General features: G+C 45.3%; 1 protein-coding gene across 4 annotated transcripts in view; it reads left to right on the top strand.

Annotated features, from left to right (window-relative positions):
• LOC101044681 (ATP-dependent RNA helicase DDX19B) overlaps positions 1-26,453 on the top strand; it is a 32,216-nt gene extending 5,763 nt beyond the window's left edge. The window contains exons 2-12 of one of the 4 annotated variants that reach the window (XM_039480424.2): positions 7,995-8,043; positions 9,925-9,978; positions 11,828-11,963; positions 13,042-13,134; positions 16,725-16,827; positions 18,011-18,125; positions 21,379-21,556; positions 21,917-22,154; positions 24,372-24,534; positions 25,598-25,789; positions 26,152-26,453. In XM_039480424.2, the coding sequence (XP_039336358.1) occupies positions 7,995-8,043; positions 9,925-9,978; positions 11,828-11,963; positions 13,042-13,134; positions 16,725-16,827; positions 18,011-18,125; positions 21,379-21,556; positions 21,917-22,154; positions 24,372-24,534; positions 25,598-25,789; positions 26,152-26,213 (1,383 nt within the window). In that variant the 3' untranslated portion in view covers positions 26,214-26,453. Of the gene's footprint in view, positions 1-5,844; positions 8,044-9,826; positions 9,979-11,827; positions 11,964-13,041; positions 13,135-16,724; positions 16,828-18,010; positions 18,126-21,378; positions 21,557-21,916; positions 22,155-24,371; positions 24,535-25,597; positions 25,790-26,151 lie in introns of those variants that run through there. The other 3 variants (XM_074406200.1, XM_039480429.2, XM_074406204.1) reach the window with 3 other exon arrangements.
• Positions 26,454-26,725: the final 272 nt, after the last annotated feature.

Here is a 26,725-nt window from a genome sequence, read left to right as displayed (position 1 = left end):
CTGTGATCCATTTTGAGTTAAATTATTTTGTAATAGGAGGTATGGATGGAGGTTCATCTTTTTCACAGAGATGTCTTAATTGCTCTAGCACCATTTCTTGAAAAGTCCTTTAGTTTTCTTTTTCTTCTATTTTTCATCTTTGTCTCTTTTTCTTTTTTTTTCTATATTTCCTGGGAGATTTTCTCAACTACTGTCTAGTGTATTTCATTTTGACTTCTACTATCATATTTTTAATTTCAGAAACTTTTTTCTTCCTTTACTGTTCCTTTTTTACAGACAATACCCTGTACTGCACTCATGGTCATAACATCCTCATCATTTGGAGGATATTTTTCTTCTTCTCTCTGCCCAGTTTCTGTTTCATGTGCAGCGTGTTTTATCCATATATTTCCGTGTCTACTTTTTCATGATGACTATTTCTCAGATGTCTATAATCCTTGCTTGGCCATTCATATTTAAAAGTGGGTGACTCGGCCGGGCTCGGTGGCTCAAGCCTGTAATCCCAGCACTTTGGGAGGCCGAGGCGGGTGGATCACGAGGTCAAGAGATCGAGACCATCCTGGTCAACATGGTGAAACCCCGTCTCTACTAAAAATACAAAAAAATTAGCTGGGCATGGTGGCGTGTGCCTGTAATCCGAGCTACTCAGGAGGCTGAGTCAGGAGAATTGCCTGAACCCAGGAGGCAGAGGTTGCGGTGAGCCGAGATCGCGCCATTGCACTCCAGCCTGGGTAACAAGAGCGAAACTCTGTCTCAAAAAAAAATAAATAAATAAAAAATAAAAGTGGGTGACTACAAAGATAAGTGGAAGCTCTAAACCCATGAGTGGGACTTGTCTGTTGTTACCTTAACTGTGTATCTTTAGTGGCCCATATCAGTGTCCTGAGAACTTTCCTCCCGGTTCTGGCCAGATTTTGCAGACAGGGATCCTCTAATCTCCTGCCTAGATGGTGCAGGTCTGACTCAGTGTTCTGGAATCTAGGGTAGAGGAAAGGGTGAGGGAGGTCTCAGCACTCAGAACACCTACTTCCACTTAATGCTCCTGTTTTCATTATGTCATCCCCTCCCTTAACTGTGGCCCTTATCCATTTGAGCATTTCTTGGGCCTAACCTGGCAGGCATTGTTAAATGAGTAAAGGAACTGTGTAGTTTGTTATTCTGTTACATGGCTCTGTTGCAAAGAAACTTTTGACCATTCACTCTCAATATGTACATATCTATTTAGCAATCGCGTACTTTACTGTTTTATTATTTACTAAATATATTATGTACGTTATAAAGCAAATACCAAATAAAGGCTGAGATAAAAATGAAATAACGCTTTCCTGTGCTTCCTTGTGCTGGCTTCATATTTTTATTAGCCACTATCTCAAGGCACAGTATACATAGAAAAATATGACATCGGGCCGGGCGCGGTGGCTCAAGCCTGTAATCCCAGCACTTTGGGAGGCCGAGGCGGGTGGATCACGAGGTCAAGAGATCGAGACCATCCTGGTCAACATGGTGAAACCCCGTCTCTACTAAAAATACAAAAAATTAGCTGGGCATGGTGGCGCGTGCCTGTAATCCCAGCCACTCAGGAGGCTGAGGCAGGAGAATTGCCTGAACCCAGGAGGCGGAGGTTGCGGTGAGCCGAGATCGCACCATTGCACTCCAGCCTGGGTAACAAGAGCGAAACTCTGCCTCAAAAAAAAAAAAAGAAAAAAATGACATCATTAGTCAGCATAGAGATAAATCTGTATTTCAAGTAGTTCTGAGAGATTTTTTAATTAAAAAATTTTTATTTTTTAGTTCTAAGAGTTTTAACTATTTTAACTAACTTCTTGTTAGGTCAGTTTTTTTTTGTTTTTTTTTGTTTTTTTTTTTTTTGAGACGGAGTTTCGCTCTTGTTACCCAGGCTGGGGTGCAATGGCGCGATCTCGGCTCACCGCAACCTCTGCCTCCTGGGTTCAGGCAATTCTCCTGCCTCAGCCTCCTGAGTAGCTGGGATTACAGGCACGCACCACCATGCCTAGCTAATTTTTAGTATTTTTAGTAGAGACGGGGTTTCACCATGTTGACCAGGTTGGTCTTGATCTCTCGACCTCGTGATCCACCCGCCTCGGCCTCCCAAAGTGCTGGGATTACAGGCTTGAGCCACTGCGCCCGGCCTGTTAGGTCAGTTTTTAAAAAATTTTTGTTGTGGTGGTTGTCGTTTTTTGAGATAGTATCTAACTTTGTCACCCAGGCTGGAGTGCAGTGGTATGTTCGTGGCAATCCACCCACCTCAGCCTCCCAAAGTACTAGGATTGCAGGCTTGAGCCACCACACCTGGTTATATGTATATACGTGTGTGTATATGTGTATATATGTGTGTGTGTGTATACACATACATATACACACACACATATACACATATATACACACATACACACAGACATGTATAAAAATATACGTATGATACACGTATTTTTTTGAGATGGAGTTTTGCTCTTGTTGCCCAGGCTGGAGTGCAATGGCATGATCTCAAATCATCCACAACCTCTGCCTCCCAGGTTCAAGTGATTCTCCTGCCTCAGTCTCCTGAGTAGCTGGGATTACAGGCATATACCACCATGCCTGGCTAATTTTGTATTTTTAGTAGGGATGAGAGTTCTCCGTGTTGGTCAGGCTAGTCTCTAACTCTCAACCTCAAGTGATCTGCTGACCTCAGCCTCCCAAATTGCTGAGATTACAGGACTGAGCCACTGTGCCCGGCGTGTGTGTGCGTGTTTGTTTTTTTTTTGAGACGGAGTTTCGCTCGTTACCCAGGCTGGAGTGCAATGGCGCAATCTCGGCTCACCGCAACCTCCGCCTCCTGGGTTCAGGCAATTCTCCTGCCTCAGCCTCCTAAGTAGCTGGGATTACAGGCATGCGCCACCACGCCCAGCTAGTTTTTTGTATTTTTAGTAGAGACGGGATTTCACCATGTTGACCAGGATGGTCTCGATCTCTCGACCTTGTGATCCACCCGCCTCGGCCTCCCAAAGTGCTGGGATTACAGGCTTGAGCCACCGCGCCCGGCCTGTTGTATATTTTTTATTGTTGAATATTAAAAATACTTTATGGGCCAGGTGTGGTGGCTCACACCTGTAATCCCAGCAGTTTGGGAGGCCAAGGCCAGTGGATCACCTGAGGTCAGAAGTTCAAGACCAGCCTGGCCAACATGGTGAAACTCTGTCTCTACTAAAAAGTCAAAAAAATTAGCTAGGCATGGTGGCAGGTATCTGTAATCCCAGCTACTGGGAGGCTGAGGCAGGAGAATCACTTGAACCCAAGAGGTGGAGGTTGCATTGAGCTGATATTGCGCCACTGCACTCCAGCCTGGGCAACTGAGCCTCCGTCTAAAAAAAGATAAAAATAAAATTAGCCAGGCGTGATGGTGCATGCCTGTAATCCCAGCTACTTGGGAGGCTGTAGCAGGAGAATCGCTTAAACCTAGGAGGCAGAGGTTGCAGTGAGCCGAGATCTCACCATTACACTCTAGGCTGGGCAGCAAGAGCAAAACTCCATCTCAAAAAAAAAAAAGAAAAAAGAAAAAAGAAAAAAACTTTTATGGTAATGGTTATTTCTAACTGATTTATACCTCATTAACTCATTTAAACTTCAGGTCTCTGTCATTTATTTTAGATAGTAATTATTACCATAGGAATGAGTACTGTTAACTTTATTCCTGTAAACTTGCTATTAAAAAAAAAAAAAAGTTTTTTTTTGACACAGGGTCTTGTCATCTAGGCTGGAGTTTAGTGGCATCTTCATGCTCACTTCTTCCTTGACTTCCCAGGCTCCACAAATTTTCCCACCTCAGCCTCCCGAGTAGTTGGGGCTACAGATGTATGCCACCACAACTGGCTAGTTATTGTATTTTTGTAGAGATGGGGTTTTGCCATGTTGCCCAGGCTGGTCTCAAACTCCTGAGCTCAGGCAGTCCACCCACCTCAGCTCCCAAAATGCTGAGATTAGCAGCATGAACCACAGTGCCCAGCCTCTCTTTCTCTTTTTAACAGCCCTGAGTACTAGACCAGGTTAATTGGCAGGATGTGAGGAGTCCTTTCTTTCTTTCTTTCTTTCTTTAGAGGTGGAATTTCACTCTTGCCGCCCAGGCTGGAGTGCAGTGGCATAATCTCGGCTCACTGCAACCTCCACTTCCCAATTTCTTTTTTTTTTTTTTTTTTTTTTTGAGACGGAGTTTCGCTCTTGTTACCCAGGCTGGAGTGCAATGGCGCGATCTCGGCTCACCACAACCTCCGCCTCCTGGGCTCAGGCAATTCTCCTGCCTCAGCCTCCTGAGTAGCTGGGATTACAGGCACGTGCCACCATGCCCAGCTAATTTTTTTGTATTTTTAGTAGAGACGGGGTTTCACCATGTTGACCAGGATGGTCTCGATCTCTCGACCTTGTGATCCACCCGCCTCGGCCTCCCAAAGTGCTGGGATTACAGGCTTGAGCCACCGCGCCCGGCTCCACTTCCCAATTTCAAACGATTCTCCTGCCTCAGCCTCCCGAGAAGCTACAATTGTAGGCACGTGCCATCACCCCCAGCTAATTTTTGTATTTTTAGTAGAGATGGTGTTTCGCCATGTCAGTCAGGCTGGTCTTCAACTCCTGGCCTCAAGTGATCCACCTGTCTCAGCCACCTAAAGTGCTGGGATTACAGGCGTGAGCCAGCGCTCCCAGTTGTTTGTTGTTTTTTTTTAATTTTTACTTTTTTTTTTAAGTTCTGGGGTAGATGTGCAGGACGTGCAGGTTTGTTACATAGGTAAACATGTGCCATGGTCATTTGCTGCACCTATCAAACCATCACCTAGGTATTAAGCCCAGCATGCTATCCCCAACTACCCTCCCCCATTGTGTGTTCTTTATCCTTCCGAATTAGTGAATGATTTTTACTGCTTTATAATGATCTTTTTTTTTTCTTTTTTGAGACGGAGTTTCGCTCTTGTTACCCAGGCTGGAGTGCAATGGCGCGATCTCGGCTCACCGCAACCTCCGCCTCCTGGGTTCAAGCAATTCTCCTGCCTCAGCCTCCTGAGTAGCTGGGATTACAGGCACGCGCCACCATGCCCAGGTAATTTTTTTGTATTTTTAGTAGAGACGGGGTTTCACCATGTTGACCAGGATGGTCTCGATCTCTCGACCTCGTGATCCACCCGCCTCGGCCTCCCAAAGTGCTGGGATTACAGGCTTGAGCCACCGCACCCGGCTAATTTTTTTTGTGTTTTTAGTAGAGACGGGGTTTCACCATGTTGACCAGGATGGTCTTGATCTCTCAACCTCATAATCCACCCGCCTGGGCCTCCGAAAGTGCTGGGATTACAGGCTTCAGCCACTGCGCCCGGTCCAGTGATTTTTTTTTTTTTCTTTTTTTTTTCAATTGGCCTTCTCCAGTTGAATGATTTCCTTTTTGTTAATTTCCTTTTTTCTTATCTCTCCACTGTGTTCTCTGCTTCCTCTTTCCCACCCAATACCAAAGCAAAAAGACAATAGAAACTTCCGATCCATTTCCATGAAGAGAAATGGGGCTCCTCCATTCCCAACACCCCCCCCCCCCCCCCCCCCCGTTAAAACATTTTTTTGTGGCCGGATGCGGTGGCTCACACCTGTAATCCCAGCACTTTGGGAGGCCGAGGCGGGTGGATCACGAGGTCAAGAGATCGAGACCATCCTGGTCGACATGGTGAAACCCCGTCTCTACTAAAAATACAAAAAATTAGCTGGGCATGGTGGCACGTGCCTGTAATCCCAGCTACTCAGGAGGCTGAGGCAGGAGAATTGCCTGAACCCGGGAGGCGGAGGTTGCGGTGAGCCGAGATCGTGCCATTGCACTCCAGCCTGGGTAACAAGAGCGAAACTCCATCTAAAAAAACAAAACAAAACAAAACATTTTTTTTGTTTTCCTCTGTCTACTGTCTTTCCCTTTTCCTTTGTTCTCGGACTTAGAAGGACAGCAGAAATGCAGCCTGATGCAGTGGTTCACATTTCTAATCCCAGGACTTTGAGAGACTGAGGCTGGAGGATCACTTGAGCCCAGGAGCTCAATACCAGCCTGAGCAACACAGTAAGATTCTTACTCTACAATAAATAAAATATTAGCCAGGCAGGCCAGGTGCAGTGGCTCATGCCTGTAATCCCAGCACTTTGGGAGGCTGCGATGGCCAAATCACGAGGTCAAGAGATCGAGACCATCCTGGCCAACATGCTGAAACTCTGTCTTTACTAAAAATACAAAAGTTAGCTGGGCATGGTGGCATGTGCCTGTAATCTCACCTACTCCGGAGATTGAGACAGGAGAATCGCTTGAACCCGTGAGGCAGAGGCTGCAGTGAACCAAGATCGTACCACTGGACTCCAGCCTGGCAACAGAGCAAGACTCTGTCCCCCCCCCACCACCCCCCAAAAAAAATGAGCCAGGCATCATCATGGTGGTGAGCTCCTGTAGTCCTGGCTACTTGGGAGGTTGAGGTGGGAGGACTGCCTGAGCCTCAGAAGGTTGAAGCTTCACTGAGCCATGATCATGCCACTGCACCACTCTAACCTGGGCAACAGAGTGAGACCCTGTCTGCAGAAAAAAAAAAAGAAAAGAACTGTTAGGTTGTGATTTTCTTTTCTTTTCTTTTTTTATTAGATGATGTCTTAGGCCTTGCTTGATATTTTGTGATTAGGGTTAGCTTTAGCTTGAAGGGTTACTTACGCCAGAGTTTCCATCTAATCCCTATGCTGGGATCCGAGACTTCTGAATGCTTTCTGACCTTTAAAAAAAATTTTTTTTTTTTTAATGAAAATTTATGACTAGAGCACTTAGTTTGCTCTGTGCTACATCCAAAAACTAAAAGCAGTCTACTACTCTGGGCATATTTTCTGTAGGGTAGCCCTGCTCCTCAAGGAGCAGTAAAAAACGAAACAACCCCTGTCAGGAAGGTGTTTGCATTTCTAATACAGAAGGTAAGACCTGCTAGGATATCCTTAATGTATGGTATTCGATCAAAGTCTTAATAATTCATTCTTCGAAGTGTCTTTTTGCTCTGTCTCTTCCTTTCTATTCTCACTTCACCCCAGTGGGTATTTTGATTACACAGTGTGGCACAATGCACCAGGCCATTCCCAACTACATCAGACGCTAGCAAAAGGTGACTTGAATATGAGTCTGCACGTCAGCATGCTGTGGTCTTACGTCTTGAAAGTTGCAGCATGACTGATGCCTACCCACACATGCTTTTTTTCTTTTTCTTTCTTCTTCTTTTTTTTTTTTTTTTTTTTTTTTTTGAGACAAGAGTCTCACTCTGCCAGGCTGGAGTGCAGTGGCTCAATCTCGACTCACTGCATCCTCCGCTTCCTGGGTTCAAGCGATTCTCCCCTCAGCCTTCTGAGTAGCTGGGACTATAGGCAAGTGCCTATAGTCACCCAGCTAATTTTAGTATTTTTAGTAGAAACAGGGTTTCACCATGTTGGCCAGGATGGTCTCAATCTCTTGACTTGGTTTTCTGCCTGCCTTGGCCTCCCAAAGTGCTGGGATTACAGGCGTGAGCCATGACACCTGGCCTCACAGATGCTTTTTGTTGCAGTCCTCCTTTCCCAGTTCTCCAAATTAGGACTGCACTTTCAAAATCTCTTTAAATTTCCTTGTTTGAAATATGATTTGGAATGGAGCAATTCCCACACACACACACCAAAGAAATATGAGAGAATGACAACTGTAATGATATGCTACAGAGAGTTTATAATCAGGGCATTAAGCAAACTCACAAATTGTAATTCTCTCCTAGAATTGTAAGTAGAAGGTACAGATTTGGAGCATTTTAAATGTTGTTTATTCTCATCAGACATTTAGTAAACAGAACAACCTAATGAATTGGTCCTAATGAATATACCTTGAGAATGGCTGTTTATCCCCAGCTTGATTAGGGAGGCTCTGTTGATACCAAATCTTTTAAGTGGTTTTCCTGACACTTTCCCCCTCCCCCATATTCTCCATTTAGTTGAGCAACTTGCATCTTAAGGAAGAGAAAATCAAACCAGATGCCAATGGTAAGTAACTAACAGCTAGTTTGAAAACAAATGTGATTTCCTTCAGTATTTCTGTTTTGGCGTAACAGCTTCTGGAAAAAAAACTGTATTTGTACTAGGCAGGGCATTGGCAGATACTGGTAACCATTTGATTTGTGAACCAACAAACTGGATTATATGACCAAAGTGTTCTAATTTTTTATTTGTTTACTTTTTAAGAGACAGGGTCTTGCTCTGTTGCCCAGGCTACAGTGTAGTAATGCTATCATGGTTCACTGGAGCCTCAACCTCCCAGACTCAAGTGATCCTCCACCTCAGCCTTCTGAGTAGCTGGGAATACTGGCACAACGCACTATGCCCAACTAATTTTTTATTTTTGATTTTTTATAGAGATGGGATCTCCCTATGTTACCCAGGTTGGTTTCTAACTCCTGGGCTCAAGCAGTCCTCCCACCTCAGCCTCCCAAAGTGTTGGGATTACAGGAGTGAGCTACTACATCTGGCTTCAAAGTGTTTTTAATGTAAGAATGAGGATGGACTGGGCGCGGTGGCTCATGCCTGTAATCCCAGCCCTTTGGGAGGCCGAGGCGGGTGGATCACGAGGTCAAGAGATCGAGACCATCCTGGTCAACATGGTGAAACCCCGTCTCTACTAAAAATACAAAAAAATCAGCTGGGCATGGTGGCACGTACCTGTAATCCCAGCTACTCAGGAGGCTGAGGCAGGAGAACTGCCTGAACCCGGGAGGCGGAGGTTGCGGTGAGCCGAGATCGCGCCATTGCACTCCAGCCTGGGTAACAAGAGCGAAACTCCGTCTCAAAAAAAAAAAAAAGAATGAGGATTGCACACTGACAGCAACGGAGGGGTTGAAATAAATGAGGATACTTAAGTGGGACTAATTACTAACCATGGGACTATATTGACAAAGACTAATTTTTTTCTTAATGTGCTTCAGTTTGGGATGAGATAGGCAAAGTATGAGCAACCTGACAGTTTATTTATTCTTAAATCATATTTATCAAAAATTTAAGATTTCCATTAAATTACTGTTGATATACTTAATATTACAGGAAGGAAATGTAACATCTGCCTTTCTCAAAATTTACTTACAATCTTTTTTGTGTGATTTTATATAACCACAGTATCATTCGACTATAGATTTTATGAATAATTTATAGGCTGGGTATAGTGGCTCACACCTGTAATCCCAACACTTTGGGAAGCTGAGGCCGGCAGATCACCTGAGGTCAAGAGTTCAAAACCAGCATGACCAACATGGTGAAACCATGTCTCTACTAAAAATACAAAATTTGCCGGGTGTGGTGGTGCACACCTATAATCCCAGCTATTCAGGATACGGAGACAGTGGAATCTCTTGAATCCAGGAGGCAGAGGTTGCAGTGAGCCAAGATTGCACCACTACGCTCCAGCCTGGCCAAGAGTGAGACTCTGTCTCAAACAAATTTATATACATGAATATTTTTTGTTGGTCTTGGTGCTCATTTGTTATGTACATGAATCTGAATGGCATCATTGTGTTCACATATTGATAAAATACGATTTGCATAGATATTCCTCTTTTGAGCATCAAGGTAGTTTCTGATCACTAATCACTCTAATAATCTTTCTATAATATTTCAGAAGTACTGATTCAATGAGGGAAATACTACTTTTTGAGGTACGGGGAGGAGAACTAGAGTAGGAAAGAATAGAAATATAAGCAGCAGTGTTTTACATGTTTGTTTAGGGATAATAAAATGCTTTTTATCAGTGCCTCGGTTTCATTTATTTTTTGCTCCCCAGGCCTTTACAAAAACTTCTAGTGTCATAGAATTTGAATTGTGTCAGCTGTTGGGTATCGGATGTGATTCTGAATGATGGCCACTTTGTGTCTGCTAAAGGTGCTGTTGTCAAGACCAGTGCCAACGCAGAGAAGACAGAAGAAGAAGAGAAAGGTAACAGCCATGGAGCTTTATATAATAACAAGCTTCTGCATTCTAAGAAAGTGGATTGTTGTCTTCAAGAAACTTGCTACATACAATGGTAAAAAGAAGGTTAAGCAAACAAAAAAAAAGAAAAAGAAAAGAAAGTGCATTGTTATGAAGCTTCGTTTTTATACCCAGTTTGGCTTGACTTTAATAGGAGATACAGTGCTAGCATAAAAGTTCAATATAAATAGTCAATAGGTGAAGGAATTCTAATGGTTTACATTTAAAGAAATTTTACATTGAACAACTGAACAGTTGAACAGGGTGTTATAAAAGAAATTTTAAGTTGCCTCTTGTTCAATAAAATTAAGCTTAATGATGTTTTGATACATTTGACATGGATGATGAGATCAACTTATAAAATATTAAGGTATAAACTTTAATTCCTAATTTTTTTTGTCGTGATATGTTAATTACTTTAGGTTTATAGAGAGTGCAGACTGGGGAGTAAATATGTGGGTCTGGATAGGAGGAATAGATAATTGCAGGTAAAGAGGGCTGTTAGAATAGAGTATGGAGCTGGGCGCGGTGGCTCAAGCCTGTAATCCCAGCACTTTGGGAGGCCGAGGCGGGTGGATCACGAGGTCAAGAGATCGAGACCATCCTGGTCAACATGGTGAAACCCCGTCTCTACTAAAAATACAAAAAAAAAATTAGCTGGGCATGGTGGTGCGTGCCTGTAATCCCAGCTACTCAGGAGGCTGAGTCAGGAGAATTGCCTGAACCCAGGAGGCGGAGGTTGTGGTGAGCCGAGATCGCGCCATTGCACTCCAGCCTGGGTAACAAGAGCGAAACTCCGTCTCAAAAAAAAAAAAAAAAAAAAAAAAAAGAATAGAGTATGGAGAAGAATATGAGGCTTAAATGGGTCGTGTGAGTATCACAACCTTTTTTTTTTTTTTTAAGAAAACTTTTTTTTTTTTTTTTTTGAGACAGAGTTTCGCTCTTGTTACCCAGGCTGGAGTGCAATGGCGCGATCTCGGCTCACCGCAACCTCCGCCTCCTGGGTTCAGGCAATTCTCCTGCCTCAGCCTCCTGAGTAGCTGGGATTACAGGCACGCACCACCATGCCCAGCTAATTTTTTTTTTGTATTTTTAGTAGAGACGGGGTTTCACTGTGTTGACTGGGATGGTCTCGATCTCTTGACCTCGTGATCCACCCGCCTCAGCCTCCCAAAGTGCTGGGATTACAGGCTTGAGCCACTGCGCCCGGCAAAACTTTTAATTTATAAGTCAAAACTATGATGTACCTTGAATTTGAAAGATCAGTACTTTTTTTTTTTTTTTTTTTTAAAGATGGGGTTTCACCGTGTTGGTCAGGCTGGTCTTAAACTCCCGACCTCAGGTGATCCACCCGCCTTGGCCTCCAAAGTGCTTGGATTACAGGCGTGAGCCACCATGCCCGGCCTAGTACATTATTATTTAAAACACAAATGGCAATTCAATTGGAGTAAACACCTGGTAGGTTTCAAGGACTTTTAAAATTCTTTGCTTTTGCCAGGCATGGTGGCTCACGCCTGTAATCCCAGCACTTTGGGAGGCCGAGGTGGGCGGATCACGAGGTCAAGAGATTAAGACCATCCTGGCCAACATGGTGAAACCCTGTCTCTACTAAAAAATACAAAAATTAGCTGGGCGTGGTGGCGCACGCCTGTAGTCCCAGCTACTCGGGAGGCTGAGGCAGGAGAATTGCTTGAACCCAGGAGGCAGAGATTGCAGTGAGCTGAGATCACGCCACTGGACTCCAGCCTGGTGCCTGACGACAGAGAGAAACTCTGTCTCGAAAAAAAAAAAATTCTTTGCTTTTCTTTCCTGACAGAAGATAGAGCTGCCCAGTCCTTACTCAACAAGCTGATCAGAAGCAACCTCGTCGATAACACAAACCAAGTGGAAGTCCTACAGCGGGATCCAAACTCCCCACTGTACTCGGTGAAGTCTTTTGAAGAGCTTCGGCTGTGAGTATTTATTCACTTCCTGACTCTTCCCTTTGCACTGAAATAGAGATCTTAGGCCTGTTATAGATATCTTTTTACTTTTTATCACAACAGAGCAGTTTTAGCTAACCAAGTTCTTTTTTTTTTTTTTTTTTGAGACGGAATCTTGCTCTGTCCTCTTTCACCTGGGCTTGGAGTACTGGAGTGCAGTAGCTTGATCTCGGCTCACTGCAACCTCTGTCTCCCAGGTTAAAGCAATTTTCCTGCCTCAGCCTCTTGAGTAGCTGGGATTACAGGCGTGCACCACCACACCTGGCTAAGTTTTGTGTTTTTAGTAGAAATGGGGTTTCACCATGTTGGCCAGGCTGGTCTCAGTCTGCTGACCTCATGATCCATCAGCCTTGGCCTCCCAAAGTGCTGGGATTACAGGTATGAGCTATTGCGCCCAGCCGCTACCCAAATTTTATAAAAGAATTTAGCTGGGTGCAGTGGTGCACACCTCCAGTCCCCGCAGTTTTGGAGGCCAAGGTGAGAGGATCACTTGAGGCCAGGAGTTCCAGACCAGCCTGGGCAACAGAGCAAGAACAGACTCCATCTATAAAAAAAATAAATAAATACTTTAGGTGTTTGGAATATTTAGTAAAATTTCCAGATGATCTATAAAAGCTTTAGTTGTATTAACGTGTATTCAGTTCAGCACAGCTCAATTATTGTTGATTACAAACTATATATAGGCCAGGCAAAGCAGCTCACACCTGTAATCCCAGCACTTTGAGTGGCTGAGGCAGGCAGACCAATGTGGCCAACATGGTGAAACCCTGTCGCTACTGAAAATACAAAAATTAGTGGGGCATGGTGACATGCACCTGTAATCACAGCTACTCAGGAGGCTGAGGCACAAGAATTGCTTGAACCTGGGAGGTGGAGGTTGCAGTGAGCCAAGATTGCACCATTGAACTGCAGCCTGGGCAATAGAGCAAGACTCTGTCTGAAAAACAAACAAAGATCTATGTGTAAACAGTAAAAGAGAAAAATCCTCCAGATACTTTGCTGCTTTCCTCAACCAAAAAGACTGTGACTTTCATCTTTGTTTTTCTAGGAAACCACAGCTTCTCCAAGGAGTCTATGCTATGGGTTTCAATCGTCCATCCAAGATACAAGAGAATGCATTGCCACTGATGCTGGCTGAGCCGTATGTGTCCAGTTACAATCCATTTCATTTTAGACTTTCCATTTTTAGATTGAAAATATTAGAAGAGATCAGCATTATCACTAGAATTATCTAGTACCTTTCATCATTAACAAATATTTATTGAGTGCCTCGTATGTAACAGATACTATGCTAGGCACTTATATACATTAGTCAACAAAACAGACCAAAATTCATGCCCACAGGAGCTTATATTCTAGTTTGAAATGTAGATAATTCATTTTTATTAAAATATAACAGGTAATAAATTACAAATGTTAATGCTACTGAATAGTATACTTAAAAGTGGGTAAAAGGGAAAATATTATTTTTTTATTTCAATTAAAAATAATAAATTTTGGCTGGTACAGAGGTTGACACCTGTAATCCCCACATTTTGAGAGGCCAGGGCAGGCAGATCACTTGAGATCAGGAGTTCAAGATCAGCCTGGCCAACATGGTGAAACCCCACTCTACTAAAAATACAAAAACTAGCCAGGTGTGGTGGCAGGCACTTGTAGTCCCAGCTACTTGGGAGGCTGAGACGAGAATCGCTTGAACTTGGGAGGTGGAGGTTGCAGTGAGCCAAGATTGCACCACTGGACTCTAGCCTGGGCAACAGAGTGAGACTGTCTAAAAAAAAAATTATTATAATTATAATAAATTTTGGCCAGGCAGGGTGGCTTATGCCTGTTATCCCAGCAACTGGGGAGGCCAAGGCAGGCAGATGGCTTGAGCCCAGGTGTTTACGACCAGCCTGGGAAGCATTGTAAGACCTCATCTGTATTAAAAGGCAAAAATAAAAAAGCAATTAAATGTACAACACTTTATTCTAACTACAAAAGGCAACAGATGTTTTGACAGGGAATCTATTTTTCTTTTTTCTTTTTCTTTTTCCGGAGAATATGCCAAGTAAGTGAATCTATTTTTCTTCTTTTTTTCTTGTTTTTCCCAACCTATATAAGCACTGAGATACAGGGAATCTAGATGTTTAAACAGAAATAGAATCAAGAGTTACCACTGTGGCGCCCAGATGCAGTGACTCACACCTGTAATCCCTGCACTCTGGGAGGCTGAAGCGAGCAGAACACTTGAGGTCAGGAGTTCGAGACCAGCCTGGCCAACATGGTGAAACCCATCTCTACAAACAAACACACAAAAAAAGCCAGGCACTGTGGTTCATGTCTGTAGTCCCACTACTCAGGAGGCTGAGACACGAGAATTGCTTGAAACTCGGGAGGTGGCTGTTGCACTGAACTGAGATCATGCCACTGCACTCCAGCCTGGGCGACAGAGTGAGACCATGTCTCCAAACAAACAAACAAACAAAAAAGAGTCACCATCACCCCAGGCACAAGGAACAGCTTATTTTTGTCAGATTTTAAAATTCCACTTGTGGCTGGGGGTCTTCCCCCACAGCTTCACTTTTAGTTCAAGTTTCTTCCGTTCTTTTTTTTTCTTGAGACAGAGTTTCGCTCTTGTTACCCAGGCTGGAGTGCAATGGCGCGATCTCGGCTCACCGCAACCTCCGCCTCCTGGGTTCAGGCAATTCTCCTGACTCAGCCTCCTGAGTAGCTGGGATTACAGGCACGCGCCACCATGCCCAGCTGATTTTTTGTATTTTTAGTAGAGATGGGGTTTCACCATGTTGACCAGGATGGTCTCGATCTCTCGACCTTGTGATCCACCCGCCTCGGCCTCCCAAAGTGCTGGGATTACAGGCTTGAGCCACCGCGCCCGGCCCCGTTCTTTTTTTTTTAAATCCTGCTGGAAGACCTCATTTTCCTTGTCCATCTCTTAGGCCTGCTGCTGCTGCTTTTTTTTTTTTTTTTTTGAGACAAGGTCTTGCTCTGTCACTGGGGTTGGAGTGCAGTGGCACAGTCTCAGCTCACTGCAGACTGCAACCTCCACCCTCTACCTCCTGGGCTCAAGGGATCCTCACACTTCAGACTCCCAAGTAGCTGGGACTACAGGTATGTACCACCATGTCCAGCTAATGTTTGTATCTTTTGTAGAGACAGGGTTTCAGTATTTTGCCCAGCTGGTCTCGAACTCCTAGGCTGAAGAAATCCACCCACCTAAACCTCCCAAAGTGCTGAGATTGTAGGCATGAGTCACCACACCTAGGCTGGAGTGCAGTGGTGTGATCTCGGCTCACTGCAACCTCCACCTCCCAGGTTCAAGCGATTCTCCTGCCTCAGCCTCCCGAATAGCTGGGACTACAGGTACCTGCCACCACGCCCAGCTAATTTTATGTATTTTTAGGAGTGGCAGGGTTTCACCATGTTGGCCACGCTGGTCTCAAACTCCTGACTTCAAGTGATCCACCCACCATGGCCTCCCAAGGTGCTGGGATTACAGGTGTACACCATGCCCGGCCTTGCCTGCTTCTTGAGCTGCTTCAGAGGCTGCTGCTTGCCACCTTCAAGGCAAGACTTGGTTCTTGCCACTGTTGATCCCTACCCTGCCACCAAAACATACATCTTGGTTTTTTTTAGGCATTTCAAGGTAGATTACACTTTTAAATCAAGTGGTTAAGGTAGGATCTCGTGAAGTAGGTGATAGCTGGGCAAAGACTTGATGGAGAGAAAAGAATTAGTATGTTACCTGGGGACAGTTGTCCCAAGCAGAGTACAGCCAATGCACAAGCCCTAAGAAAGAGCATGGCTGGCCTGTTCCCTGAGCAGCACTGGGGCCGTGTGCTGGAACGAAGTAAGGGAGAGAGAATAGTAAGAAATGAGAGCTGAAGGTGTAATGGGGAGCAGATCATGCAGGACCCTGTATGCCATTATGAGGCTTTCAACTTGTACTTTGAATGAAATGAGGAATGATTGGAAGGTTTTTGAGCAGAGAAGTAACGTGAGCTGACTCACATTTTAAAAGAATCAGTAGACCCACTGCAGTGGCTCACACCTATAATCCAAGCACTCTGGGAGGCTGAAGCAGGAGGATCACTTGAGCCCAGGAAGTCGAGGCTACGGTGGGCCAAGTTGACCAGGCTGCATTGCATTCCAGCCTGGTCAACAGAGTTAGACCTCATTTCGAAATTAAAAAAAAAAAAAAAAAAAAAAAGATGTGGAGTGCCTCAAATCCCACCAGAAAACCTTCTTTCTTTTTTTTCTTTTCTTTTTTTTTTTGAGACGGAGTTTCGCTCGTTACCCAGGCTGGAGTACAATGGCGCGATCTCGGCTCACCGCAACCTCCGCCTCCTGGGTTCAAGCAATTCTCCTGCCTCAGCCTCCTGAGTAGCTGGGATTACAGGCACGTGCCACCATGCCCAGCTAATTTTTATTTTTAAGTAGAGACGGGGTTTCACCATGTTGACCAGGATGGTCTCGATCTCTCGACCTTGTGATCCACCCGCCTCGGCCTCCCTCCCGAAGTGCTGGGATTACAGGCTTGAGCCACCGCGCCCGGCCCAGAAAACCTTCTTTCTATAGTGCTTTGTTCTTGTGAAGCTAGCATATGTAACTGCTACACTCTTATCCAAGGTCTCTTTCTATACATGAATTTTTAATACTGATTTTTTTAAACTTTATTAATTAAAAGGTTACTTGAGATTTAAGCTCCTAACCAGTTTGTTTCTTGTTCAGCCCACAGAATTTAATTGCCCAATCTCAGTCTGGTACTGGCAAAACAGCTGCCTTTGTGCTGGCCATGCTTAGCCAAGTAGAACCTACAAACAAATACCCCCAGGTAAGGACTTGGGAGTTTAGGTTTTCCACTAAGGCACAGATAGAAGGGGATTTCCATTTGATGGATTGAAAGCCAAGCTATGGGCGAAGCACAGTGGCTCATGCCTGTAATCCCAGCACTTTGGGAGGCTGAGGATGGCGGATCACCTGGGGTCAGGAGTTCTAGACCAGCCTGACCAACATGGTGAAAACCTGTCTGTATTAAAAATAAACAATTAGCCAGGCATGGAGGCTGAGGCAAGAGAATCACTTGAACCTGAGAGGCATTGGTTGCAGTGAGCTGAGATCACACCATTGCACTCCAGCCTGGACCAAAAGATTGAAACGCTGTCTCAAAAAAATAGAAGCCAGGCTATGAATAACCTTTTACACAAACTAAACTCCTTAAATTGAGCACAAGTAATATGGTATGTCTTCCAGTGGCAACAAAAATCCTGTTTCCTTTTCCATGAGCCAGTTCTGGGATACTTCGTACAGGCTTGGCTCCTTTAGTTGCAGGAAAACCTGTTTCATCTGCAACTGTCATCCATTAGAAAGTTCTGAGAGCTTTCTCAGTAAGTGAAAAGAAAGCTAATGCCAATTGGAACTTTAGATCCATGCTCGTGGGTGGGTTTTTGTATTTCAATGGCTGGTATCTGTTTGCAAGTGTCTTTACCCAGCCAGAGTTCTGACCCCTAAGAATTCTAGCTATGACCTTGTAGCTTAAAGAATCAAATGGTGACTGGGTACAGTGGCACGTGCCTGTTGTGCCAGCTACTAGGGAGGCTGGGTGGGCAGATTATTTGAGCCCAGGAGTTCTGGGCTGTAGTGTGCTATGCCAATCGGGTGTCCAATTGATGCACTAAGTTTGGCATCAATATGGTGACCTTCTGGGAGCAGGGGACCACCAGGTTGCCCAAGGAGGGGTGAACCAGCCCAGGTCGGAAACAGAGCACGTCAAAACGCCTGTGTTGATAAATAGTGGGATCACGCCTGTGAACAGCCACTGCACTCCAGCCTGGGCAACATAGCGAGACCCTGTCTCAAGAAACAAACAAAAAAACAAAGAATCAAATGGTGTACACTTTAATGTACATATTCTTTCTTTCCGCTTCAGCTGGAGGAGTGGCTGAGTCCTAGTGGTAATTCCCCTTTGCAAAAGAGCTATTGTCTTGAATTTGCACTCTGCACTTTTCCCCTGCCAGTGTCTGTGCCTCTCCCCAACATATGAGCTCGCCCTCCAAACAGGAAAAGTGATTGAACAAATGGGCAAATTTTACCCTGCACTGAAGCTAGCTTATGCTGTTCGAGGCAATAAATGTGAGTATATGAATGTGATCCTAAATCATTAACCTAATTCTTTTTATTTTGAAATGTTTTAAAACATACCCAATAGCTAAAATAATAAATAAACACATGTATTTTCTCCACCTAGATTCAAAAACTTAACATTTTGTCATATTTGCTTTATATATACACATGTAATGCATTTTTGTCAAACCATTTGTAAGTAAACTGCAGATATGCATCTCATGAGACATTCTTTGGCATACCTGTGGATTCCCTTATCACAACCAGGAAGATTGATTTCCTAGAATAACTAATATCCAGTCAATTTTTATTCGTCCCCAGCTGTCCCCAAAGTGTTCCTTTATGGCTGTTTGGTTTTTTAACCAAGATCAAGTCAGCGTTCAGTGTTTAGACATTGCATTTGGTTGTTATACTTTGTTTCTTTCGATCTAGCTAGAATTGTCCTCCTACCTTTTTCTCTCCCTATTACATTTAACATTTTTCAAGACCAGACCAGTTGCTTTTCAAAGAATCTAAATTCTAGACATGTACATTTTTATTTATTTTAGAAACAGGGTCTTGCTCTGTTGCCCAGGCTGGAGTGCAGTGTTGTGTGATCACAGCTGAGTGCAGCCTAAAACTCCTGGTCTCAAGCAATTACCCTCCCTAATAGCTGGGACGACAGGTGGACATCACTCCACCCAGTTAATTTTTTTTATTAAAAAAAATTTTTTACGGCCGGGCGCGGTGGCTCAAGCCTGTAATCCCAGCACTTTGGGAGGCCGAGGCGGGTGGATCACGAGGTCGAGAGATCGAGACCATCCTGGTCAACAAGGTGAAACCCCGTCTCTACTAAAAAAAAATACAAAAAGTTAGCTGGGCATGGTGGTGCGTGCCTGTAATCCCAGCTACTTAGGAGGCTGAGGCAGGAGAATTGCCTGAGCCCAGGAGGCGGAGGTTGCGGTGAGCCGAGATCGCGCCATTGCACTCCAGCCTGGGTAACAAGAGCGAAACTCCGTCTCAAAAAAAAATAATAATAATAAAATAAAATAAATAAAAAATAAAAAATAAAATTTTTTTTTTTTTTTAGATAGAGTCTCCTTCTGTCGCCCAGGCTGCAGTACAGTGGTGTAATCTTGGCTCACTGCAGCCTCCACCTCCCGGGTTCAAGCAGTTCTCCTGCCTCAGCCTCCCAGGTAGCTGGGATTATAGACACTACCACCATGCCTCGCTAATTTTTGTATTTTTAGTAGAGACAGGGTTTTGCCATGTTGGCCAGGCTGGTCTTGAACTCCTAACCTCAGGTGATCAGCCCATCTTGGCCTCCCAAAGTGCTAGGATTACAGGTATGAGCCTCTGTACCCGGCCGCACCCAGCTAATTTTATAAAAATATTTTTTTTGTAGGACGGGTGTGGTGGCTAACGCCTGTAATTCCAGCACTTTGGGAGGTCAAGGTGGGTGGATCACAAAGTCAGGAGATGGAGACCATCCTGGCCAACATAGTGAAACTCTGTCTCTTTAAAAAAAAAAAAAATTCTACACTAGTTTGTTTTACAACTACTATTATTTAAGTAATTTTAAAAGTGTTGTTGCCCAGGCATGGTGGCTCACACCTGTAGTCTCAGAACTTTGGGAGGCCGAGGCGAGTGGCTCATTTGAAGGTCAGGAGTTTGAGGCAAGCCTGACCAACATGGAAAAACCCTGTCTCTACTAAAAATACAAAAAATTAGCCAGGCACACTGGCACACACCTGTAATCCCAGCTACTCAGGAGGCTGAGGCAGGAGAATCGCTTTAACCTGTGAGGGGGTTACAGTGAAGCAGGATCACACCACTGCACTTCAGTCTGGGTGACAGAGTTAAGACTCTGTCTCAAGAAAAAGTGTTGTTAGAAGTTTGGTTGCGTTTTATGGATCTCTGAAATAAATGTGACTTTATGACTTGCAGAAATCAAGTCTACATACAATGTCCTAATGCCAACTTGAAGCCAGTTCTGAAAAGTAAATAATATAATGAAACTTATTGGAAAATAATCATTTAAAATTTTCCAATTTGGATTCAAGTTAAAAGGGCAGATAATGCTGAATACTTTTTTTTTTTTTTTTTTTTTTTTTTGAGACAGGGTTTCCCTCATCGCCCAGGCTTCGACGCAATCCTGGCTCACTGCAACCTCTGCCTCCTGGGCGCAAGTGATTCTTGTGTCTCACTTTCCTGAGTAACTGGGATTACAGGCGTGCACCACCACGCCTTGCTAACGTAAAAGCAACTGACATATTTTAAATAGATGACAGGACAGCTGAGGGGGCAGAGTGTATTAGAAAGATAAGAACTGAGCCGGGCGCGGTGGCTCAAGCCTGTAATCCCAGCACTTTGGGAGGCCGAGGCGGGTGGATCACGAGGTCGAGAGATCGAGACCATCCTGGTCAACATGGTGAAACCCCGTCTCTACTAAAAATACAAAAAATTAGCTGGGCATGGTGGCACGTGCCTGTAATCCCAGCTACTCAGGAGGCTGAGGCAGGAGAATTGCCTGAGCCCGGGAGGCGGAGGTTGCGGTGAGCCGAGATCGCGCCATTGCACTCCAGCCTGGGCAACAAGAGCGAAACTCCATCTCAAAAAAAAAAAAAAAAGAAAGATAAGAACTGTGAAAGAGTCTGCCTAAGAGGAAGTGTCCTAGTCTAGGTAGAACATTGTTGGCAAATAATAATAATAATAATAAAGATCAGGTACTTCAGAGAGAATTGGATGATTATTATAGAGAAGGAGAACAATGTCACTGAAGGAGTTTCATCTTTTAATTGTTTATATCCTTACTATCTATGCCTTTTCAGCATTTTTTTTCTAATTTTTGAACTTTTGTGGGTACACAGTAGGTGTGTATGTTTATGGGGTACATGAGATGTTTGATACAGCTGCAGTGAGCCATGACTGTGTCTCTGCACTCTAGTCTGGGCAACAGAGTGACACCCTGTCTCAAAATAAACAAACAAACAAACAAACAAACAAATTGTTGGATAATGTTGAATGACAGGAGGAAGCAGAAGGGAACTGATGCTTATTGAAGGTTTGCTTTGTGGGATTTGATCCTGAACACAGTGCACTGAGATAGGTGTCATCTGGCCACTTCACAGCAGAAGAAACCAAGGCTGAAGGGAACACTCATGTGTGTTTTGAAATCTGGAAATAGCTTGTTCTCCTAGTCCTAGAAGGATGGGCAGGGCTTTGATTTCCAGAGCAGGCTTTGCCTTTGAAATACCCATGAAAGTCACCTGGGTCTCCACAGTGGAAAGAGGCCAGAAGATCAGTGAGCAGATTGTCATTGGCACCCCTGGGACCGTGCTGGACTGGTGCTCCAAGCTCAAGTTCATTGATCCCAAGAAAATCAAGGTGTTTGTTCTGGATGAGGCTGATGTCATGATAGCCACTCAGGGCCACCAGGATCAGAGCATCCGCATCCAGAGGTAGGGATCTCGAGGGCAGAGGACTTCTCAGCCTCCTCTTCTGCAGCGTCTTCTCCCTTTACTTCAGACGCCTCCTCTGGCTTCTGCCTGGGTCTTGGCTCTGGTATGCTCAGCAGCATTTGTTTGACGGGCCATTTCCATGTCAGCACCGACCACAGTCCCTCCAAGCCTGGGTTGAGAAAGGAGATCTAGGGACTCTTCCCCAGCCCTACCTCCAACCCAGGCCTGCTGCTCCTCCTCCTCGAGACGCTCCTCTCCCATCAGCCTTCCTGGGCACCTAGACCCTCCCAGCTGGGGAGGCGGTGCTTCTGTTGCTTCCTGGGGACACCTGGGGCCACATGCCAGGGCATTCCCTTGCAGGATGCTACCCAGGAACTGCCAGATGCTGCTTTTCTCCGCCACCTTTGAAGACTCTGTGTGGAAGTTTGCCCAGAAAGTGGTCCCAGACCCAAACGTTATCAAACTGAAGCGTGAGGAAGAGACCCTGGACACCATCAAACAGTACTATGTCCTGTGCAGCAGCAGAGACGAGAAGTTCCAGGCCCTGTGTAACCTCTATGGGGCCATCACCATTGCTCAAGCCATGATCTTCTGCCATGTGAGTAGCAGCAGCAGGCCTGGCCCCTCCCTCTCAGCCAGCTCCAAGCAGGGCTTAGGAGGACTGGATGCCTCTGGGTGCCATGGGAAGATAGGAAGTGGTTTGTTCTTCTAAGGTTTTAATGAATTATAAGAGGGAGACTTTGATTCCACTTCTTAGTGATTACTTGGGGAAAAAAAAAAAAACCCAAGTAACAGCAAGTGAAATAATTTTTAGATTTTAAGAATATAAGCTGGGCAGCCAGGCAAGGTGGCTCACATCTATAATCCCAGCACTTTGGGAGTCCAAGGCAGGTAAATAGATCTACCTCAGGGTAGATCTCCTGAGGTCAGGAAATCAAGACCAGCCTGGCCAACAAGGTGAAACCCCATCTCTACTAAAAATACAAAACATTAGTCAAGCATGGTGGTGTGCACCAGTAATGACAGCTACTCTGGAGGCTGAAGCAGGAGAATCACTTGAACCCTGGAGGTGGAGGTTGCAGTGAGCCGCGATTGCACCACTGCACTCCAGCCTGAGTAACAGAGAGAAACTCCGTCTTAAAACAAAAAAAAGAATATAAACTGGGCAAGTACCTGTAGGCCCAGCTACTCAAGAGGCTGAGGTGGGAGGATTCCTTGATCCCAGGAGTTCAGGCTGGCATGGGCAATATAGTAAGACTTCATCATTAAAAATATATATATATATATATATATAGCTGGGCGTGGTGGCTCATGCCTGTAATCCCAGCCCTTTGGGAGACTGAGGTGTGAGGGTCTTATTGAGCTCAGGAGTTCAAGACCAGCTTGCACAACATAGTACGATCCATCTCTACAAAAATTTTTAAAAATTAGCCAGGCATGGTAATGCGTGCCTGTGGTCCCAGCTGCTTGGGAGTCTCAGGTGGGAGGATTGATCGAGCCCAGGAAGTGGAGACTGCAGTGAGCTGTGTGTGCCACTGCACTCCAGAATGGGCAACAGAATGAGGTCGTGTCTCAAAAAATATATAAAATATGCTGGGCGTGGTGGCTCAAGCCTGTAATCCCAGCACTTTGGGAGGCTGAGGCGAGTGGATCACGAGGTCAAGAGATCGAGACCATCCTGGTCAACATGGTGAAACCCCGTCTCTACTAAAAAATACAAAAAATTAGCTGGGCATGGTGGCGCGTGTCTGTAATCCCAACTACTCGGGAGGCTGAGGCAAGAGAATTGCCTGAACCCAGGAGGCGGAGGTTGCGGTGAGCCGAGATCGCGCCATTGCACTCCAGCCTGGGTAACAAGAGCGAAACTCCGTCTCAAAAAAAAAAAAAAAAAAAAAAAAAAAAAATATATATATATATATATATATATACACATATGGGTAGCCGGGTGTGGTGGCCCACGCCTGTAATCCTAGCACTTTGGGAGGCTGAGGCAGGTGGATCACAAGGTCAAGAAATCAAGACCATCCTGGCCAACGGTAAAACCCAGTCTCTACTAAAATACAAGAATTAGCTAGGCGTGGTAGTGCACACCTGTAGTCCCAGATACTTGGGAGGCTGAGGCAGAAGAATTGCTTGAACCCAGGAGGCAGAGGTTGCAACAGAACAAGACTCTGTTTTTTTTTAAGAGATAGGGTCTTGCTTTATCATTCAGGCCAAAATACAGTGGCATGATCATAGCTCACTGCAGCCTCGGCTCTTGTTACTAGGGCTACAGGTGTGTGCCCTACGTGTGTCAGGCTAATTATTTTTATTTGTGTAGAGATGGGGTCTTGCTGTGTTGTCCAGGCTGGTCTCAAACTCCTGGCCTCAAGTGATCTTCCAGCCTCAGCCTCCCAAAGCACTGGGACTACAAGCATGAGCTACCATATCTGGCAAGAATATAGAGTATTTAGGAATGAAGACCTTTGGCTAAAACCACTCTTCCTAGATAAAAAAAACTAACAGCAGTTACGTAACTTATTTGAAAAGAAAGGAATCAGATGACTAAAATTCTATTTGAAACAAAATTTATTTTTTTTTTGAGATGGGTTTTTCCTATATTGCCCAGGCCAGCCTTGAACTCCTGGGCTTAAGTGTGTAGCTTGGACTGCAGGTGTGTACCACCACGCTTCATTTGAGGAATTCGAAGCCTAACCTGCTAACTGGATTGAGCAGGGCCTTCATGTATTTTAATAGTGGCAAGCCACTTTTTTGCAGTTGTCTTCATTTCATTTTTAAAACGTTTCTTCATATAAAACAATTCTTTTCACTCCAGACTCGCAAAACAGCTAGCTGGCTGGCAGCAGAGCTCTCAAAAGAAGGCCACCAGGTGGCTCTGCTGAGTGGAGAGATGATGGTGGAGCAGAGGGCCGCAGTGATTGAGCGCTTCCGAGAGGGCAAAGAGAAGGTTCTGGTGACCACCAACGTGTGTGCCCGTGGTGAGCAGAGGATGTGTCCCACTTGGTCTGCCAGGCTCGGGGTCCCAGGCCCAGTTAGAGCCAGAAATCCTTGTATACAGGATACAGGAAAGTCTGATAGTCTCAGATAGGTGGGGTTGGTGATGATATTCCTTTCTAGGAGAGAGTGTTTGGATTTCCCTCAGGTGAAAAGAACTCCCACAGAAGCCAGGTGTCCTGACTTGGTGGAAGGAAATGTACAGGCATCTGACTGGTAGAGAACGGAGCCTGCTCTTCCAGGGGTGCCCATCTCCAGAACATTGTGTCTCCCAGAGGCTTACTGACGGATTTCATAATTTTGTTGGCACCTGTCAAAGGTCTATTCTTTTCCTCCAGGTTCTGCACCCTGCCTGTATGTGCCCTCTCTTGTACCCAATTCCGAGTTGGCCTGTCCCAGTTTTTTTTTTTTTTTTTGAGACCAAGTCTCGCTCTGTCACCCAGACTGGAGTGCAGTGGCACAATCTCGGCTCAATGCAACCTCCACCTCCTGGGTTCAAGCGATTCTCCTGCCTCAGCCTGGGATTACAGGTGCCCACCACCACGCCTGGCTGATTTTTGTATTTTTAGTAGAGACGGGGTTTTTCAGTGTTGGCCAGGCTGGTCTTGTACTCCTGACCTCAGGTGATCCGCCTGCCTTGGTCTCCCAAAAAGCTGGGATTACGTGTGGGAGCCACTGCGCACAGCCCCTGAATTCTTTCCCTCTACCCATAGTTGGTATGCATTGACTTAACCTGTGGACAACAGTGATTTTTGTCTCCTGTCCTTACTTCTCTCCAACTCTCAGGGACTCATCACCTCTCCCTGCACCCCAGTTCCTGGTCCCTGCTAGTTTGGTTTCTGTGCCTGTAGTTTTGCCTTTTTTTGGGGCATCATCTAAATCTCGTAGAGCCCAAACTTTCAGATCTGGCTTCCTGCACTCAACGGCATGCATCTGTTAGTGCTGCAGTCCCTTAATACTGAGTCATGCTCCATCATACGTATGGACCACATGACTGATTTGTCTCCTGTCCTTAGTCCTCTCAGCCTCCAACTCTGCTTCCTGCAGGGATCGATGTTGAACAAGTGTCCGTCGTTATCAACTTTGATATTCCCGTGGACAAGGACGGGAACCCTGACAACGAGACCTACCTACACCGGATCGGGCGCACGGGCCGCTTTGGCAAGAGGGGCCTGGCAGTGAACATGGTGGACAGCAAGCACAGCATGAACATTCTGAACAGAATCCAGGAGCATTTTAGTGAGTCCCGGGAAGGGTCCTGTGCCTGGCACCCTTTCCTAAGGGGGGCAGGAGGGGGAAAGGGGTAGGATCTTCTGTAGCTCCAAGACAGCCTTTGTCCCTGGCACCCCCAGCTCCTTTCTGACCATATGGAAGTTCTCAAGGAGCACACCTGGAGACTTCAGGACCCAGGGACCCCAAGCACAGTTCTCCTATGAGTAGGCTTGGGAACCTGGGGCTCTGACTGTTGCTGTCAGTAACTAGGGACCCTGCTGCTCCCTGCTCAGGCACCAGGAGCCTTTGGGGCTGAATGAATGATTGCTATGGCCCCAGGTAGGGCACATCCTCAGGGCAGGGCAGAGACCTCTGTATTCTTCCCCCAGATAAGAAGATAGAAAGATTGGACACGGATGATTTGGATGAGATCGAGAAAATAGCCAACTGAGAAGCACCACCAGCCACTGGTGCCAGCCCTGGCACTGCCCCAGCACGGGAGACAAGTGCATTCAGGGCACAGGCCCCGACATCACCCCAAGGACAGCGGCATGAGGAGAGAGAAACTACCTACCTCACTTCAAATTATGTTTGGACTTGACAAAAATGTATACAAATGATGGGGGATGGTAGAAAAAATTATTTACACAATATTGGAAGATTAGGCATGAATACACAGAGATTTACCTTTTGGAAGTTTCATCTTTTAATTTGGCCAGCGTTTCCTTCATGCTACTCTAGATGCTGCAGCTGATTTCTTACCTAGGATCTCCTGTGGCAGCCCGTGCTTGTTCTCTGGTTTGGAGTGGGTGGGCCAGCCTCCAGCTCCGGTGGAAGTAAGGGAATAGCAGTGAAAAGGGAACACAGAGAGAGAGGCCTCCAATAGAATAGGTGTGTAAGCCCAGCCATCATGTTTGGAATGGCATGAGGCAGCAGAGGAGGCCTGAGAGCTGCTGCTTTGGA

This window comes from Saimiri boliviensis, chromosome 1 (genome assembly GCF_048565385.1).
Source record: "Saimiri boliviensis isolate mSaiBol1 chromosome 1, mSaiBol1.pri, whole genome shotgun sequence".
NCBI lineage: Eukaryota > Metazoa > Chordata > Mammalia > Primates > Cebidae > Saimiri > Saimiri boliviensis.
The sequence above is the reverse complement of the archived record's forward strand: the minus strand, read 5'-3'. Positions and strand labels throughout refer to the sequence as shown.